Source organism: Clarias gariepinus, chromosome 1 (genome assembly GCF_024256425.1).
Source record: "Clarias gariepinus isolate MV-2021 ecotype Netherlands chromosome 1, CGAR_prim_01v2, whole genome shotgun sequence".
Lineage (NCBI taxonomy): Eukaryota > Metazoa > Chordata > Actinopteri > Siluriformes > Clariidae > Clarias > Clarias gariepinus.
Genome location: NC_071100.1, coordinates 15,633,538 through 15,654,867, shown reverse-complemented (window position 1 = coordinate 15,654,867; position 21,330 = coordinate 15,633,538). Strand labels below are relative to the sequence as shown.

Genomic DNA, 21,330 nt, shown 5'->3' with positions numbered 1-21,330 from the left:
AGCAATGTGTGGGGAAAATGACAGATAATTGTCCACAGTGACCCCAAGATTGCGGGCCGTGGCTAAAGAAGTGATCTGATTGTTGTCCAGGGAGAGAGGTCTTGACCGGGGGATGAATCACCTTTGGGTGACATCATTTTGAAGGCATGTTACTAGTTCTCACTGTTATGATTATGACTCATGGTTATACATGTACAGTATGTCTCGGCAAAGCCAGATAAGAGACACCAGCTTTCTTGTTAAGGAATGTTGACTCTGGATGCTTAGTAACTTCCTTCTGCTTAATTCTGGCAGGACTGAAGCCTGCAGCTAGAAGTAAGTTCTCTATTTACACAGAAATTCTGGACGGCTTTTCTGTTTCATCATGTGCAGCCGTAAAAAAAACTTGGTGTGATTATTGATTCCAATCTTTCATATATTACTCATATGAAAAAAAGCATTACTTGAAAGCATTCTTTCATCTCAGAAGTATTGCCAAGATAAGAAATATATATTGTTACTACCTGATGCAGAAAAACAAGTTCATGCTTTTGTAACGCCTTACTGTCTGGATGTTCTACTATGTGTATAAACAAGCTCCAGTTAGTCCAAAATGCAGAAGCCACAAGAACCAGAGAGTTCTCACCATATTCAGAAGATATGAGCACATCACCCCTATCTTATCCGTACTGCATTGGTTCTACACTACTACTGACTTAAAAAGCCAGGGGTAGCTCAGTGGTTAAGGCATTGGACTACGGTTCGGAAGATCCCAGGTTCAAACCCCACAACCACCAAGTTGCCACTGTTGGGCCCTTGAGCAAGGCCCTTAACCCTCAACTGCTCAGATGTGTACTGACATAAAAATGTAAGTCACTCTGGATAAGAGCGTCTGCCAAATGCCGAAATGTAAAAGCACTGAATTGTCCTGCACCATGGTACCTGAGTGAATTGTTACCTTCTGGCACCCTGCTTGCACTCCTTCATATTAACTCAAATACCTTACTAGTGATACCGTAATTCCAGCATCCTAACACACAGTATGATGCAGATCAATCCCTGCTATTTGATATGACCCAAATGAGGATGGGTTCCCTGGTTAGTCTAGTTCCTCCTAAGGTTTCTTCCTATTGTCATCTCAAGAAGTTTTTCCTCGCTCCTGTCGCACTCGGCTGCTCATAAGCTGTACATATTTCCTCACACTTTTCAAACTAATTTCCATAATTACTACTTTTTGATTCTTTAAAGCTGCTTTGCGACAATGACCCCTGTTGAAAGGACTATATAAATAAAATCGAATTCAAGCTTTGGTCGTTATAAATATTTTTGCAACGCATATCAACTGTGAAGTTTGTCAGAGTATAATCGAAATAATTGAAGCCAAATTTCACAAACGTCATTCTGTGTGAAAATAGATTCCAAAAGTTCATCTGAGACTCATATGGAGTGTCTGAGTCCCGATGAGCTAAATCGAATCGGTAACAAGTTGGTATAAATTAAACTGATTTCTTTCCCTAGAAATAGTTGTATAGCTAACCGGAACTAGCGGTATGACTAAGCAGAACTATTTAAACATACTCAAGCAATATACGTGCTGCAGGTAATAAACTTCATGGTTGGTGTTTAGAGCAGGAGATTTTATCTATTGTAATGTAATTACAGTGCAGATAAAAAGTTTTTAGCTTCTTTTAAGTTTTTTAAATTTGGTGTTTCCTTACACTCATTTTAAAATGGAATCTAATACTTTTTCCTCAATATTCTACATACAATCCCCATTTACAAAGTAAAAACAGGTGTTTATTTATTTTTAAAAAATAAAGACTGAAATAAAGACCTACAAAGCTAAAAATGGCCCAACACCCACGTACCTCTCAGATCTAATCACACTATGTACTATACCAAGTTAATTCCGATCCTCCAGCACTACACGTCTGGTCCCACCATCTTAAGTCAGACATGCATCCTGTCTCTTTTCTGTCCTACAAAGACTGAAATATCCCATTTGCATAAGTATTCAGACCTTTTGTTATGACACTTGCAATTAAGCTCTGGCACATGCTACTCTGATCGATGGTCCTCGAGATGCTTCTACAACTTGAGTGGAGTCCAGTCTATATAAGGTCTTACGGTAGGTGGTGTATGTCAGAATGAAAACATATTCATGAGGTTGGGAGAATGATCTGTAGAACCGGGAGCCAGTACAAGGAACTTTCTGCAGCACTGAAAACACCTAAGTGCATGGCAGCCTCCATCATACTTAAATGCAAGAGATTTGGAACAAACAATAGTCTTTTTAGATTTGGCCGCCTAAACAAACTGAGGAATGGGGATAAGGGGCCTTGGTCAGAGAGGTAAACAAGAACCCAAGTGTCACTATAAATGGGATCCCGAGTTCACTTGTGGAGATTGGAGAGACTTACAAAAGGACAACAATGCCAGTAGCACTCCATTAGTCAGGCCTGTATGGTACAGTGGCAAGACAGAAGACATTCCTCACTACAAGGCACATTGCAGCCAACATGGATTTTGCCGAAAAGCACATGAAAAAGTCTCAGACCATGAGAAACAAAGTCTTCTGGTCTGATGAAAGAACTCTGGAGAGAACCGAAAGTGGCAGTATACACACCATGCCCGTTTAACCTGGCTGAGCTTGAACCATTCTGCCAAGACGGATGGATAAAACTTCCAAAAGGAAGGTGTGCCAAGCTTGTAAAATCATTCACAGTGTTTCATTTTATTAATTATCAGGGTAGAATTAATTAATAAATAAATAATCGTTTGTAATTCCACCACTGAGCAGTTAATGCTAAGTTCTAACTTGTCATCTTTTGTGAAATAACAACTTATAAAGAGATGTCTGTGATGGTCACTACACACACACAGATAATACAATATGTTTTTGTGTTGCTATGGTAACATGTGATGAGAGAATGTTATGTAATGTAGCATTTTTGTCAGTGTGACAAAGATAAGATGTAAGTTATAGAAAAATCTTGAAGATGGAAAGCTTTGTGGTTGCTCAGTAACATGACAAACTATTTATTATCTTCTTGTTTTCACCTTCTTTTGTAAAATTACCCTGGCCCTGATTTAATCAAAACTAATAGCAAATAACCAAACCGACTGGATAAGTTAAATATCTCTGCTTTACCACATTGGGCAGTATTATTGCTGAGGTTTTATGTTTATATACTCTGGGTCAAGAGGAGATCATATGATATACAGTAAATGTGCTATTTTGATAGTTTTGGGAGGAGCATGTAAGGAGTAACAGGTTGAAGTCTCCGGATTTTGGAATCTTCATAGGAACATCACAGACCACTGTGTATCCTGCTAAAAAGTAAGTATAACTTAGTTATCTTGATGATTTGAGTGTCAATGAAAATGCCCCTTAAACCTTCCTGGCTATGACTGCTTTACTGTAACGGTCCTGAATTTGAAGAGCGTATAAGGAAGATACCAGCAGTGTTGGTGTTTGGAATTCATAATGCTTCTAATATTTTATATTCATTGTTTTACATACTTGAAATCAGAATAGAAATGAATTAGGCGATTAAAGTTATGATCGTCATAGAGAAAGCAAAAGTAAAGATTAATAATCTGCTGCTTTGGAAGCTACCTTTGTCCTTTAACCAGACTGACTCATTATAAAAACAGAGGTTTAGAATATCCTAGTACAGTAACTGGATCCCCGTCATCAGCTTTTAAAAGTGCATGTATACAGTAACATAGGAGGAATATATAGTGGGAACTGACTAGTAATAGAGTGTCTGATATTCATAATTGACTCTATTTAACTGTTTACCCAAATGCTTTTAATATACATTCTCCTCCAAAAATATTGGAACAGCATGTATACCTGACTACAGATTAAATTTCAGGTTTCAATTATATCTTTAGATCTATTGTTTAAGCAATAAATCTAAATGATAAGACCCCCTGAGATGGGAATAGGAAGAAACCATGAGAGGAACCAGACTCAACTGGGAACCCATTCTCGTTTGGGTGAAACAGATAGCAGGGATTGATCTGCATCATACTGTGTAAGACTGGAAGGTCAGTATGACAGAAGATGTGTTAAAGTTAAAATTGAGTCCAGTTCGTTATTGAAGGCTCAGGTAGACTGTAGGAAACTCCAGTCCTGAACTGTCGAGCGTCCCAGGCAGACCACACGGGGCATCCATGTGATGAGATCTTCAACCAGAAGCGAGACACCAGGACGAGTCAGACAGATCTTTTACTTTCACTTCACAATTACTGTGTGTGCCACTTTGTGTTGGTCTATCACATAAAATCCCAATAAAATACATTTATGTTTGTGGTTATAACGTGACAAAATGAGGGGTTCAAGTAGTATGAATACTTTTGCAAGGCACTGTATGCAGAGTTTTAAAGTCCTGCAAATCACTATAGTTTCATATCAAAGGGAAAAGAATGATACAAAGATAAAAGAACCCCACTGCAGATGTTGTTAGTCAGCTGAGACATGTTTTGCACTTGAGCTAACAAGTGATTGCGACCAAAATATTTAACACAAGTCTGATAAGACATAAATGCAATTTATGTAATTTGTTTCTTAATTAACAAGTTAAGTAACAAGCAAGAGTAATAATTTGCAATAGCAATGAAAAACTAAAAACATTGCCTGATCAATTGAGTGTTTGTGAAGTGGTGAAACATCTGTAATTTAACTTAAAGAAATTATTATTTATTTTTTATGTTTATTACATTACAGCTATGTATATCAGTTTGACTTCTGTTTTATCATTTTATTGTTGCCAGTTTATTATTAATCCACATTTACAGTACAGTACAGTGCTGTCCATAAGAGAACTTGCAATGTTCCACATCATAAAAGAATGGGATAAGATATGAAATATCTTATATGTAAACACACAAAATGCTAAACATTTCAGTTTCTATTTTAAAGTGTTGTGTATCTTGTTTGTGAATAGCAGAAAAAAATAGTTTTTGATTTTTTTACTCCTAGCTTATTTAAGGGCAAATTCTTTTTGACCTAGGCCCATAACTTCTTTACAGCAAAAAACACATATTTAAAAATAGTTTCAACTGGAACACTGCCATCTTGCATTTTGGCTTCTAGGCCTGTAGAAGTATATTAATATATCCATAAAGAGTATTAATAATGAATACATTTTTTATTTATAGGCATGGTGATCTGACCTCGGTTGAACATCATCGACAGTACTGATCTTGCTGGTGGATCATGGCGTTTATCCATGTGGCACGCATAGTTGCTCTGCTATCGTCTTGTATATCCTTTGGCTTTGTAATATGGAGTCGCAGGTGGCATGGAGAAGTGGGTGTATTGTGTTTGTTTTGCTGGTCCTTCAGCTTCCTCGGCTCTTTTTTGGTCCTGCTGATGGAGATCTTTAGTTTAATTATCTGCGTCAGGCCGGAATTCTGCCGCAACGTTGCTGTGCTCATCTCCAGTTATGCGGCGATGTTCTGTCTTAATGTATCCATTATCTTTCCATTCTACTTTCTAAAAGGCCAAGAAGACAAGGAGTTCTACAACCACTGCATAGTGGCTGAGCTCTTCTCATGTGTAGCTGTGCTGGCGCACTTTGTGGAAGTTTGGATCATGTGGATTAAGGCAGATTGCTATATGGCCACTGGACCAGGTCTGCTACAGGTGTCTCAGATGTATGTAGCAAGCTGCATCTTCTTCTTCCTCATCAATACAGTGTCATTCAGAGACGACCCACTTGTGATAGGGAGCTTGGTTGGGTATTTCCTGTGCTTCATCTGGACATCGGTCAACATTATGTTGAATGCTTTGCACAACAAAAACAGAGGAAAATGGCTAAAAGGGTTAGACCTGATTGCTGCCATCATGCAGCTGGGTGCCTCCAGCCCTTTATTCCAACTCAGACAAGATCTGAGCCAAATCGTGTGCTCTGAATCATGCAGAGATGATCTGGGACTCTGGCCTGAGACTAAACTAATGGTTGTGGTTGCACTAACTGCCCTTAACTGCCTGCTTTATTTGCTCAGCATATGCTGCTGTTGCATGTTAGGTTCAAATGATGATCAAACGGAAGAGAACAGCACAAGCTCCATCAATTCTGACTCTTGTCTCAGACAAATTACAGAAACACAAGCGGTTTTGCCAGTGAGCAGAGCTCTACAGCAGTACAACACAACAAGGAGCAATCAAAGCCTAAACAAGAAAGCTCTGAGGATCCAAAATAGCACTTTGTACATTCAAAACAGTACTATTCAGGTTATTATAGTTACTTGAAATATAATTATGAATTGGAACCTGGAACTGGAAAACCTAGTCTATGTATATACAGTAGGGATGACATTGACTGGTATTAAAGTCTGCATGTGAGCATGTTAAATAATCCTGAGACAATTACAATAAATTATGGTGTCACTGTATTGTTAAAACAAGATTAAAAAAGTGTTTTGTATCAGTATAATTAGTGTCTGTTCAGCATCGACAGTGTCTGATTTATCACCCAAACCTCCAACCAATTTAAATTAAATGTGATTTTAATATAGCGGAACCTTGGGACCTTGGAGTACGAGTAACGTGGTTTACGAGTGTTCCGCAAGACAAGCAATGATTTTTAATAAATTTTGACTTGAAAAATGAGCATTGTCTTGGTTTACGAGCACCGAGTATCGTGTTTCACGTATGCGCTTCTGGTTTTGACCCCGAGCGTCACGTAATCACAACTGAGCCAACGTTTTTTTTTTTCTCTCTTGCCAGCTATGTGTGTGTGTGAACCCCCCTTACAAACACACACGCACAGAAATTAAGGCGAGAGACACACACTCTGCTCTGCGAAGAAATACTGCTCTGTCGCAAATCTTTTCAGAGGTAAGGTGCTGGGTCATTTGTTTGTTTGTTTCCCTTTATAGCAGTAATTCTGTTAGTTTGCGCTCACACAAGTGTCTTTAGCGATGTTTATTGCTAATTTTCAGATAAAACAGTGTAGCGGGAGAGAGACGTTGATTTATGACCGCTGTTTACGAAAGTGTAGTCCAGTGCGGGAGATGCATTGTGGGTAATGCAGTCCGGTGTGTGTGAACGCGAATGTAAGATGTAAGCTAGGATATAGAGCCTGAGTTTTGTTCTTCAGTAGTTTTTTAGTTGGATTTAAGTGCAGGATCCACCCGAAAGTTTGTAATATAACCTGACAATGCAGAAAATAAAAGAACGGGCATCGACCAGTTTGTCCATCTCATCATTACACGAGCATGAATTAACGGGCTGTTACGCTGTCGCGAGCGACATTAAAATTAAGCAGAGAAGCTTTAATAATTAAGAAGAGAACAACAGTCTTTTCGTTAATGTGAGTGTGTTTAAACGAGAGGAGAAAGTTTTAATGTGTAAGATGAGGAGGGGGAGACAGGAGGGGCTGAAAGCAAAAGTCTCCACTTACTCTAGCCTCACACACACACACACACACACACACACACACACACACAGTGCCTGCGTGCACAAATGGAAACACTTATCTGCCGGGATTTCTTTTTTACATTGTTTAAAGGTAAAGTGCAGGTTAATTTGTTTTATTTTTACTTTATATTTTGTATTAATTATTTTTATGTATAAATTTTTAGGGGCTGTAGAACGAATAATTTAAGTTTCCATTATTTCTTATGGGAAATTTTATTTAGTTTACGAGTGTTTTGGAATACGAGCCCACTTCCGGAACGAATTATGCTCGTAATCCGAGGTTCCACTGTATACGGAAAATGTGGTTTAAAATGTGATTTAAATACATGAAAAAAAAGTTTTTTAAATATTTGAAAGAATGAATTAAAATTTAAATATCATTAAAGTATGGCATGTGCTATGTAGTCACTGACACATTTTCACTTTTTGTGACACATTATTTCTTCGCCGGCTGCTATGCTACTGTCAATAGTCAATATTTGTGTAAATTGAATTCAGTATAAATAAAAGAGCAAAACTATAAATGTAGATGACTTTTTATTAATTAACGCTAATTCCACCCACAGTCCAACAGCATGCAGATTAGGCTAATTGCTTCCCAAATTGCCCATAGTGTGTGAATAAGAATGTAAATGTGTTTGTGTCTTTGTGTGTGTGTGTGTGTGCCCTGTAATAGATTGGCACAGCCCTGTACGAGGTGTACTCCGTCTTGTGCCCTAAGTCTCCTGGGATAGGCTCCAGGCCCCCCGCGACCCTGAATACAGGATAAAGCGGTATATACGATGAGTTCATGAGTCAGGCTGAGGTTATGCTGTTATAAAGAAATAATCAATTAAGGGACAGTGCCTGATGCTATGTAAGTGAAGTTTCTGTTAACACCAGAAGGAAGTTTTCCAAAACAGCAGTTTTATTTCTCTTACACTTCAGCAATCTAACAAAACTGACAATAAAATTTTTTTTTTGTTAAAAATATAGTCCCAGGTACAGTTTGTGCAGTTTTATGAGGAATTTAGCTGCTTAGTTTTACTGAACATCCTGCAGACCCAGCCATAATGCTTCTGAGGAGTTTGTTGCACCTGCTCCTTTTTCATTAGTGCAAAACCCAGAAGCCTTTTTTTTGTCTGAAAAATGGTCTTTTACATAATATTCTGCCTCATTTTTCAGCCTACAGATATTTTCCTATAAGATATTTTTCCCCCCTTGAATACTGATGTCTGGAAATCAGAAATGTTTTTTTTTTTGTACGGACTTAATGAAGCCATAAAATAAAAATGTGAAAAAAAAAGGGCCTAAGACTATGCATGGTTTGCATTTTACATTACAGGGACAAAGTTATACTCACCCTCTCACCAGTCTGTGTTTTTTCTCTCTGTAAATTAAATAAGAAAAAAACAAAAAAAGACAAAGTACTTTATGCATTATAAAATTTGCATAATTGCAGTGCATTATTATTGAAATAATACTGTAATACAACAAATTTGTTAATATATTAGTTTGCTTTGCAGCTGGAAGTATCATCAGTGCTGGTTTAATAGAAACATTTTATCATAAATCAGAATCAAGGAATTAACCTAAATTAATTTACAACATAGTAACCATTATATAACCAGTATTCCCAGATAAATCCTATTCCGGGAAGCCCAGGAAACAATGCAGAGGACACTCCGGATGGAATACAGCTTCTTAATATTATACGAAAATTAACACACCACATCACACCACTGTTACTGATTATTTTTTATATAACTCTGCCATCTTGATCTGTAGAATCTGTAGATCTAACACACGTAAAATCTTCCATTTGCAACAACCGCTTCATGTTAATCAAGTCATGGATTGCATTGCTGTGACAGCACAACATGAGCAAATACACTGGTTACTTTGTGTTTTAAATCCAATGAATCAAAAGACTTACATTGTTTATGTTTGTAAAAATTACATAAGACTGAATTTATTTACTTTCAACAAAAAATAAAATAAAATTGCAGATAAGGGTACTTTTATTCAAAAGAAACCCTAACAGACGGCCTTTTGATGTGAGTCAGAATTTAGCTACAGAATGCTCTCGGCTACTGTCCTGCGCTGCGTTTCCCGATAACGATTGATCTTAGCGCGTAAGAGTGTTTTCTACGAGTCATTTTGCGAATGTATACGTTATTGTATACTGTTTCACGTGCATTTCCCAAAAATGCACTTAACACAATTGCACGTAGCCCTGCTATAAGTGCTACTTAGGAGTCGCCATCCGTTGGTCAAGTGCTGAAATGTCATGCTGTCGAATGGATCGTCATTGTTGCACATTAGGACATGAGAATTATTTATCAATTTATTTATCAACAGTTGCTTATCTCACATCAAAATAAATAAAAAAGTAAATAAATAAATAAGCTCTTACATTTATTTTTGAAAAGTTTAGCCTAATTATCTTCACCTGATGTACATTTGCTAATAGCAGAAAAAATGAAATAAGCACATACCCAGGGCTGGAGACAAAACAAAAAAAAAACATTTTTCCAAAAGAGAAAATTAATATTCTTTTAGAGGAGGTGGAGCTACAAAAACATCTCATTTTCAGCAGGTTTAAGGGCAGTCATACAAATCTTTAAAGCACATTAAATATTTTCTATTAAATACAACATTTGTACTACCCTCGAAATGTCCATATACAGGTGTACTTATTTTTATTCTAACATTTATGTAATTTTTATTTTATTTTATTTCTTTAATCGTTATTATTTCTATATAGAATTGTGTAATGAGTAGAAAATAGAAATGAATAAAAATATACGTACAAATAAAATAAAAAATGACTGAAGAGAAGTAAATTTTAAGTGCAATTTGCCGGTTGTCCAGCAGGTGCCCTCATAACTCTGTCTCCTTACGATGCACTTCAGGCTTTATGATTACTTCAGAGCACTCGTAGATCTACGAAGATTTTCAAGTGCTACTTAAGTTACGTTGTTTTTTGGGAAATGGATCGATATATTAAGATCAGTCGTATGATAATTTTTACAAACTTATTAGGCTTACAATGCTTTTGGGAAACGCAACCCTGGGCTTTTCTCTGGAACTTTGATTAACGCGTAACAAAGAGGCAGAAACATCAACTAAGAGCATAAAATACGCACATACTGACAAGAGCTGACACAAGACAAATCTAAACTAAGAAACTCACAGACAGCAGAACTTAAATAGGGTGCCTTCTAAGATAAAAAGGTGAAAGTGATCATGTCATGTGCTGTCAATGTGAATAGCCAGACATAAGGGGTAATGTACAGTAGTGTAGTGAAGACTGATATTTGTCGTGTTTTGCTAATATTATTTATACATGCATTAGCTACTGTAGTTCAAGAGTATGAAAAAAAACCCAGCAGTAGTAGGACCCCATCTCCATCAAATCAGTGACTGCCAAACTCCAGTATATACTTTGAAACCTGATGCATGGTACAAACAGCCGGATATCAAACTCTTTACGTAATCTTAATAATAAATGGCATAAAAAAGGTTTGCAGCAAGAATAAGTGCAAAGCAGAGGAGAAGTGTTTAAACTCGCCATAGTAGTTAGTTATACACCGCCTGGCCAAAATAATAATAATAATATTTTTTTTAATTAAATATAATTAAATAATTTAAATAAATAATAGAAAAAATGTATATTACAGGATTAAGAACTCTTCAACAAATTATCAAAACTTGAAAGGATTAAACACGTGGCGAAGTTACAGGGTAAAAAACAAAACAACAACAGTAAAAGCAATAGCTACTGTATGTTTAAGAGTGTGATGGGAACTCATGCGACAGGATTGGGACTAAACAGCTGTGTGGCCATAAGAACACTGCATGTTAGTGAGACTAATCAGAAAAAAGCCTTGAATTTGATAGAGAGCAAAAAGTTTGGACATTGGAGCGATGGTAAAAGGTAACGCAATCTGGTTTGTTTATATTGACTCTTAGAGTTGGGTAGTAACAAGTTACATTTATCTAAGTAACTTGTACTTTTATAAATAGTTTCACTGCACCATACTCTTTATTCTTACTTGAGTAGATTTGTAAAGAAGAAACTAGGGATGCACCGAAATTTCGGCCGCCGAAAATTTTCGGCCGAAATAGCATTATCGGTTTCGGCCGAAACGTAAGAAAGCGCCGAAAATAAAAGCCGAAATTGTCGCCACGCCTCTCCCATCCTCCCGTCTCGTTCGCGCTGTCATTACGCATCAAACACGGAGTATGTCGGCGGTTTGGAAGCACTTGGAAGCAAGTTTTGTTATTGTTAAACAGCCTTATTACTGTTATTTATTATCAATAAAAGTTTGATTGCTTAATTAATTTGTAGTTTTTTTAATAAAAACAAAAATAAAATATTTTAAACATGTTTTTTAATGAAGCCATTTTCGGTTTCGGTATCGGTTTTCGGCCAAGTGCATCCAAAAATTTCGGTTTCGTTTTCGGCCCAGAATTTTCATTTCGGTGCATCCCTAGAAGAAACGCTACTCTGACTTCTCTACATTCGGCTTCACTCGTCTCGTTACTTTTCTAACCAGTTATTCTACACATTAGATATTCTTTATTTTTTTCAGAGAAATGCAGTCGGGTGGATCTACGTACCATGTGACTGTGTTCCACCAATCAGACATAGCAACAATAATCACATGACTCCGTTTGACCAATCAGCCGCAATAACAATAACCACATGTAGTCAGATCTTTAGCGAAGGGAACATGACGCGGTTAGTTTAGCTGTTTTATTTAATGTTGCAATGTTAACATATATAATTAGCAAATAAGCTAGAGGCTAAAAAATATACGTTTCTTACATTTGTTATGCTGGACACAATTAATGGTAAAGTGAGACCTCATGTACAGGTTCTGCCATTTGGAGGACAACAATGTAAATATACAGTCTATCTTATATCTTTAACCCTGGAAATAGTTTACACTGTTCACACATACATATGTTACCTACAGTAGGTATTTATTTTAAAAACTGTATGTTGTGAAAAAAATGAGATTAGGAAATTTGCATTTCTTGTTCCTTAATGTGCTATTGTGACACTCGGCGTCAAAACAAGAAGCGCATGCGTGATACATGATACTCGGTACTCGTAAATCAAAACTTGTTCGTTTTCCAAATTTATTGCTCGTTTTGCAGAACACTCTCAAACCATGTTACTCGCAATCCAAACTGTCCAAGCCTCCCTAGGTTATGATGTACGGTTGCTTCAGGTGGCAACGTTATGTGGCAATAAAATGAAGGCAACTGATGTTCTCAAGGTACTGAATGACCATCTATTGAGTTTTCCCAGGTACAGTATACCAGGACTCAAATTGTGTGAGAGAGGTTCTGGGAGCATGAGAAATCATTTTCACACACCTGACCTGGCCATCACATTGTGTGCTGTAATCAAAGCTAAAGGTGATTGAAAGAAATCTTAAAAAGCTTTTTTGGCCAGGCAGTGAGCTTCTCCTCGTTAGTACAGTGGACAGTATCTACACCTGTCATGCTTTTCACTGGGCTTTGAAAACTGGGAGGCTGTTTTGCCATTCAACATGACTTGTTCAGACCTCAACGCAGGTACAGTAAATTGCTAAAAGTATTTACTCACCCATCCAAATAATTGAATTCAGATGTGCCAATCAAGCACCTAGGCATACACACCGCTTCCACTAACATTTGTGAAAAAATATGTCGCTCTTAGGAGATCAGTCAATTCTGGAATGGTACTGTGACAGGATGGCACCTGTGTATTAAGTCCAGTAGTGAAATTTCCTCCCTACTAAATATTCCACAGTCAACCATTAGTGGTATTATAACAAAGTGAAAGCGATTGGGAATGACAGCAACCCAGCCACAAAGTGGTACAGTAGGCCATGTAAATCACAGGACTGGGTCAGCGGATGCTGAGACTCATAGTGCACAGAGTCAATAGCGATAGACCTCCAAACTTCATGTGGCCTTTAGATTAACTCAGGAACAGTGTGTAGAGAATGTCATGGAATAGTTTCCATGGCTGAGCAGCTGCATCCAAGTTTTACATCACGAAGTGCAAGGCAAAGCATCAAACGTAATGGTGTAAAGCATGCTGCTACTGGACCCTTAAGCAGTGGAGACACGTCATCTGGAGTGATGGATCACGCTTCTCTTTGGCAATTCAATTGGCGAGTGTGGGTTTGGCGGTTGCCAGGAGAACAGTACTTGTCTGACTTCATTGTGCAGAGAGTAAAGTTTGGTGGAGATGGATTATGATGTGGCGTTTGCCCTTGAAGTGGGCGTGGCTTTATGCATCACTTAACATTTACATTTAGGCATTTGGCAGACGCTCTTATCCAGAGCAACTTACATTTTTATCTTCACATTATACATCTGAGCAGTTGAGGGTTAAGGGCCTTGCTCAAGGGCCCAACAGTGGCAACTTAGTGGTTGTGGGGTTTGAACCTGGGATCTTCTGAACCGTAGTCCAATGCCTTAACCACTGAGCTACCCCTGGCCCCTGATAACGTGATAGTATACAGTAAATACACAGAGTACATACAAAACGTCCCTACAAAGCGCCCAAATTCTCACCAAACATAAACAAATGTGAATGTAACCTTTGAAAACTGAATCTTTAAAAGATAAATGGATAGATCATTGTATTTTTATTCCTTCTGTGTGAAGTTTAAAACCAGTTTATCTCATATGTTTCGAAACCCCGGTGAGAATAAAAAGTAGTAATTTGAGGAACGACTGTGAGATAAAACATGAAGAACATACAGAAGGACAGGCAGACATTTACACGGGCTTCAACCTGAAATAATAACATCACTGAATACATGTGTGTCAATAACTAGGTGGGTAAAATAGTAATTCGATAATTCATGATTGTGGTTATTCTATTAATTAAGACAGAGTTTATGTCATTTATTACTTAGTAATAGAGCCTCTTTTTTTAACACCATACTGTCATAAATATCTCCAATATCTCGCCTGATGCTCTTATAAAAATGAAAATCTACCAGGATTCTCGGTTTTATATGTCTCAGTTTTTCCCTGTTTATATAAATTGACATCTTGGCCTGACTCAGGATAACATTCATAAACTGACACCTGAGTGTATTTTTCTGGTATATATAAATTAAAATTTAGATGAAAACACTTTAAGATAGAGAGACTATAGAAGAGCGAGAGAGAAAGAAAGAGAGAGAGAGAATAGTGTAGAATAGCTGAGTGTCATTTGCATTGCGGAATAAAATTAGAGGAAAGTCAGTGAAAAGGCGCGATACACAAGCACCCCTGAGAACATTAAATGGCGCTTTAGTTCTTTTTCAAAAACCATCTTAACCGTACAACAACGGGTTTCTCTTGCAAACCGGTACATCTTGCAAACCAGATTTCTAGCACTCAGCAGGGACTCTGGTACGTTTCGTCTGTGATCGTGGCCGAAGCCTGCTTTCTCAGGAAGAGGACATTTGGCTGACATGGCAGATGACAGACCATAGCATGTGTGAGATCACCTCGCTTACTCACTGTTAACTGCTTAAACACTTTTTTTTTGTTGTTGCTGCAAGCAGTATTACAGTACAGCAATGTTCTTAGAGAAGGACTAAAAGAAGGAAATTAGGGTGAACAAGTGAACAGAATGTATGGAGTTTATAGATATATTGACAATTATAAGCTTACTAGAAAGTCTGGCTGAAAACAGTTAACCAGATTGTTCAGCGTCAGTAGATGATAACTTGTCTGTAGACGGTCAATACTGGATTATCCATATAAAATGTAAGTATTTTAACATATTTAAAAAATATATAAAGGCTGATTTTTTCTTAAGTAGCTGTGTTTTACGCAAGTTTTGGTAATAAGTTCTATTCTATTCTATTCTGTTCTATTCTATTCTAAAAGTGATTTTTCCTGCTGAATCGTGATGCATAGAAGTGCACCATCCAAGATCCTAAAGCTTGTATGAAAAGAACAGCCATTTAAATTAAATCTTTTTCAATTATTCAACAATCTGAAGAGAATGTTAATTATCAAAATCTACTGTGTTTCTTTCAATCATGATTGATATCATTTGAACTATTAATCAGTCAAAACCTTCCTATCTCCTCCTTGTTAGTTGTGATAATAAAGGAGCATCTGTAAGTCATGTCAAATCTTTTATTACATTGCACCGTAAATTATAGAGAAATCCACTGCTCTTACATTACATGCTGCAGCACATGGTGGCGCTCTCGGATCGTGCTCCTGAGGAGTCGCAGCTTCCTGTCACGCTGTCTCTCCCTGGCTTTCATCTGATACTCATTAGACTGAGCAGTGATGGTGAGTCCCACTGTGCTCATAATGAAGCGATGAAAAAATACAGAATTACAAACGGAAAATGACTCTAATAACGCACAGACACACACACACACACACACAAAACACACACACGTAACGCTTTATATTCTGATTAATATTGTGCTCAAACATATTGCACTGTCTCACATATCACAGCACAAAGATGATGTTGCGTAGCCTTAGAAGGTGATTTAACGGACATTTTATTAGGAACACATGTACACCTGCGTATTCCTGCAATTACACATGAAATGAAAGTCAGCGCTGGGTCAAGAGCTTCAGTTCATTTTCATATCAAACATCAGAGTGAGGGGAGGGAAATGCGATCTCAGTGATTTGATGCTTCCAGATGAGCTGCTCATATGCATACTGCAGAACCTGCTCATATCCGGGGGTTTTTATTACAGTCTGCAATTTTTCTTTTCTTTTCTTTTTTTTTTTTGATCCTGTGTCTAATTAAAGGATAAGCGTGGTTAGTCATTCAGGTCAAGGATTTAAGTATTTTATGTTCATCGCAGGTGCAAAGGGTAGATTTTTTATTTAAAGCATCCTCCTTTGGCCTCTCTAATCGTCGTGGTGGTGGTGTGGCATGCTGGGATTTTTTTTTCCCCTTTTACACCATTCTGCGTGACCTGTAAATTGTGATGTAATTAAAAAATTAAATATAAACAGACAAAAAAATTATTATTATTATTATTATTATTATTATTATTATTATTATAATAAATGGGTTGTTTCAGTCTGGCACCAACCACTGAGCCACAGTCCAAATAACTCTGAAATAGCTCTATAATTGCATGGATTACGCTTTATGCTTTATGATTGAATAATTACATGAATGAACACGAGTATCAGTGTTGCTGTGAGTGTACAGTATGTATTATTCATTCCACTCGCCTTGTTCAAAGCTTTGTAGTTGTTTATCTTAAGCCAAAATATAAACAAAAGCCTTTTTCAAATGTCTTTTTATATTGAACAAGCCAAACCCTCCCTCACTCTCACTCTCACTCTCACTCATCCTCTATACGGCTTTATCCTGTATTCAGGGTCACGGTGACCTGGAGCCCATCCCAGGAGACCCAGGCGGGGTACACCCTGGTCAGGGTGCCAATCCATTACAAACAAGCGAAACCAATTAATAGTATTAGGATCTGCTGATTAGAACATTAACGTGGACATGTTTGTCCAAATCTATGCTGAAGAAAATTTTTTTTCCTACAGCATATCTACTGATCTAACAACTCCAGAAGGTTTACTTCACTAAAAAGCAAATTAAAAACTCTGACGCTGTGACCGTAAAGCACCGCGGCCTGGTCGGGACACACTCAACTCGTAGCAATGTGCAGTATCTCTCAGGACGAAGCACAGCTGTTTAAAAGAGCAGAGTCTGCATGTGTGTTTAAACCATTAATTCTGAAGGTCTTCCCCCCCTGAACACACTGCTGGATGAGACGCATTTTGATGTCGTTTATAAATCACCCTTAGTTTATCTGCACAGTTGATGAAAAGTGGCTTGTTTCAGCCAATCAGGCTTCGTCAGTTCATTGTTGATGTCATTTGTAGAGTCTACTAATCACTCAGTCTTCTCCAGGAAGAGCTTTATTCTGGTCAAGGTCGGCGTGGATCCGGACGCTGTCCTGGGAAAAACCTAAGGAAGGAATACACCCTGGATGAGGCAACAGTCCCTGGTGGGTAATTTTACACACACACACACACACACACACGCACACGCACACACTGTGGTGATTTAGAGTCAGTTTGGAAGGTGAGAAGGAACTGGAGCACTAGAGAAACATGTGAACGTCCACGCAGAGAGTAACCTGAGCTCAGAATCGAACCCTCTACCCTGGAGCAACAGTAGCCACCGAGCAGCTTTGTTTTTCTCTTCAGTTCTTATCATTCTTTTTTTCCATCTGTGTTAAATTTTAACCTACTTTTACATTAATCCTTTACTTCATTGATTAATTTATTAATTAATTCAGATTCTGTCCATCTTCAGTAACTGTTTTATTCCAGTCACATGACCAGATGAATAATCATGTGATCAACTTACAGATGTCTGTGTGTATTTTAAATACATTAAATACATAAAAAAAAATTTTTTTAAGTACTTTCGAAAAAACAGTCATTTTCAAATGTACTGGATGATGTTTATTTCACATGGGGTTTTTGTGAATGTTGTGTACTACAATTATTTATTTATTTATTTATTTATTTATTTATTATTATTATTATTTTTATTGGAAATTTTGTGAAAATGTGTTTTTTAGTCCATGTGATTTCATTTTTACCTGTGATTTTTTTTTAATTTAAATTGGGTATCATTTTTACATACTTTAAAAAAAAATACTTTTATTCTTGTTTTATACTTACATAGAAACTTCTTTTTCACGTGATCACATATTGTCCTCACAAACTGTCCTCACAAAAACCATCATATATTATTTTTTTAACTTATGATGAATAACACCTTATTTCTTATTATTTTGCATTATTATTAATTATGTGTAACACTTAAAGTTTTAAAGTGCCTCGCTTAGTTAATGTATAGCAAATAGAAAAGTTTGCTTTTCATATATATTAAGCACTTAGTTTTTCATTTCATTTTGAATAAATTATAATAAAAAAATATATATATATTTTACAATTATATTATGTGTGATAGAGGACATAAAATGAGGAAATGTGTGTGTGTGTGTGTGGGGGGGGGGTGTTTACCATGTGATCACACATACCGCATTGCTCACACAATCATATAAAACACATGATCATGTGAAATGTGTGGGAAATGAGTGTGACAAGCAAGTGAGAACCACTGTACTTAAAAAAAAAGCAGAATATCCATCCAAATTAAAGGTTCCATTAGATTTCACATCTATAACTATAAAAAATTAAATAAATCAAAACTACTTGTACATGAACAGCTTTTTAAAAAGAAATCTATTCTAATGTAATAAAAGAAATATATTGTGTAACTACAGTACTATACATGCCTAAGTGAAAAAAATAAAATGAAGACAGCCTGCCAACACACGGCCTCATTACATATGGCAGAGACCGAACTAAAAGCCACTGACTTGGCCATGTAATGTCTTCAAGCTGCAGTGTTGAACCGAATATTTTCTCCACATGACAATCCACTTCATGATATTGTACTGGAATAAGATGCACAGGTTCAATTACGGATTTGGCATGCAGAACAGCAGCCAGCCACATGAGCTGAAACCCGAGCGCTCTCTGATGAGGAGTGTGGTAATCCGCTCACGTCGCTTCACATTCCTCTCTCATATACACAGCTTGCCATCTCTCATGGATTGTATAAGCTGAATACAGCATGTTTAACCTTTTTTTATTTTTTTTTGTTGTTAAAAAAGAAAAAAATCTGAATTCAAACCCAGATGTCTCACTAACAGACACATGCGTAAAGCGTTCTGGAATTTTATTTGTGAGACTGAAGTCAGTATGGCAGAAGCTTCAAACGCCATTTTGACTTTAAAAAAAAAAAGAAAGGAAGAAAGAAAGAAAGAGAGAATATGAGGATAGATTGAGAAAGAAAATAAAGATCGCATGCAATTTTAGTCAGTTCCCTCACCCGGGATTGGAGGTACCAATTTATTCATCACAAACACTCAGAAGCAACATGCTGAATGCTGCCTAAATGTTTTATGTGGGAACACTGGAATGGAGATGGAAAGAATTTGGACTGGCTTTGCAGTTATTAGAAGCAGAAGTCTAGTCCTCAGCTAGGACTGTGTGGCTGTACATAGAGCCCTAATGAGTGTTAGATTTGTGATAGATTAAAGTTCTCATGGTTCTAAATGTGTGGCGTTACAAATGTGAGGTGTTATAGTTGTGAGGCATTACAGTTGTAGAGGTTATTATTGTAACACTTTGTAATTATGAGGTTTTACAGATGTGATGTTACAGCTGTGTGACATTACTGTTTTGTGGTGTCACATTTGTGAGGTGTTACAGTTGTAAGGAGTTACGGTTGAGAGGCGTTGCGATTTTACAGCTCTTGTAATAAGAACTGAAAATGACATAGCAAGAATGAGAAGTTATATTAAAAATATTATTATAAAAAAATAAAATAATAATCATCATCATCATCATCATCATCATAATAATAATAATAATAATAAATAATAATAATAAATAATATAATAATAATAATAAAGACAGCTTTTTACAGCATTTTACACATGATCAATTTCTGAATTATATGATATAATTATATACATCCCACTTATTAAATATATAATTATATAAACAGTGGGGAACCTTTAAAATTACTAGAATAAAAGTATACACAAAAGTAAAAATAAATAATTTTCCTCACCATTGTTATGTTTTTTTCTAGTCATTTTAGAACACTAATAATAATAATAATAATAATAATAATAAAAATAATAATGATAATAATAATAATAATAATAATAATAATAATGATAATCATGAATACAATTTTTTTAATGAACACTTTTTAATTGTATAAACAAACAATCAGTGTGGTAAAAACATTAAATAAAAAAATATATATATAAAAACAAAAACATTAAAATAAAAAATACACAAATGTATTATTGTTAGGTTTTCCAGTAATTTCAGACATATTATAATAATAATAATAATAATAATAATAATAATAATAATAATAATAATAATAATAATTAGAGAGGAGCTGAAGGCTGATATCAAAGCAACCTGGTCTTCAATAATGCCTCAGTGGTACCACAGGATGATTGCCTTCCTGCTATGCTGCATTCATGCAGAAATTTGTGCTAAAGTAGCCCTGACCAAGTATTTAACACATGTCTTCACTGTAAATCCTGTTTTGATTGATCTTAGGAAATATTCTAAAACTTTGAGTCACTGGGTTTTTTATATTCCAGAGCTTTAAGCCATAATCATTTAAATTAAAACAAAAAAGCTTGAAATATTTTACTTGACGTGTAACAAATCCATAATGTATGAGAGTTTCACTTTTCGAATTAAATTACAAAAAAAAACCTTTAAACAGTATTCTATTTGTTTGAGATGCACTGTCTATCATCATAATCCACAGCTGTATCACAGCTGTACGAGTTAAAAACGTGTAGCCTCACAGTTCTTACAGTCATGACGAATTTCTGCTTCACAAATAATAAGAAAAATCTTTAGGGGCAGGGAGGGGACTACTTAATTCATGGGTTTATGTAAATTACTGCCATCCTCTGAATGCAGAACTTTCCTCTGGAAAAGACTTCTGTACCCAAGGGAGTAAAACCAACAGTCTGTTCTTCATTTCTTTTAGAGCATAAATATCACATTTAAGATGCAGACATGAAGGAGGAACAGAGAAAAAAAAAGCACATCCGTACCCCTACATGATATGATGGCAGAGTGATGAAATGCACTTCGGAATGCACTAAGCGCATGGGGCATGTGTGCAACATCTGCAAAGCGCATCTATATCCGATCAGTAAAGTGTGGAGACAGCCACGTAGAACTCGCGTAAAACAAAGTATGATTAATTTATGAGACGGACGACATCAGAGGCTCCCAGGCAACATGTTCTTTTGGTTACCAAAAGGCCTTAATCACATTTTATTCACATCAGATGTAAC

At 36.5% G+C, this 21,330-nt stretch overlaps 1 protein-coding gene across 1 annotated transcript; it reads left to right on the top strand.

Moving 5' to 3' along the window:
• Positions 1-5,154: 5,154 nt before the first annotated feature.
• On the top strand, positions 5,155-6,244 carry LOC128530341 (myeloid-associated differentiation marker homolog). Its single transcript, XM_053504237.1, has one exon. It carries the CDS (start codon positions 5,207-5,209, stop codon positions 6,242-6,244), a length of 1,038 nt encoding a protein of 345 aa, XP_053360212.1. The 5' UTR covers positions 5,155-5,206.
• Positions 6,245-21,330: the final 15,086 nt, after the last annotated feature.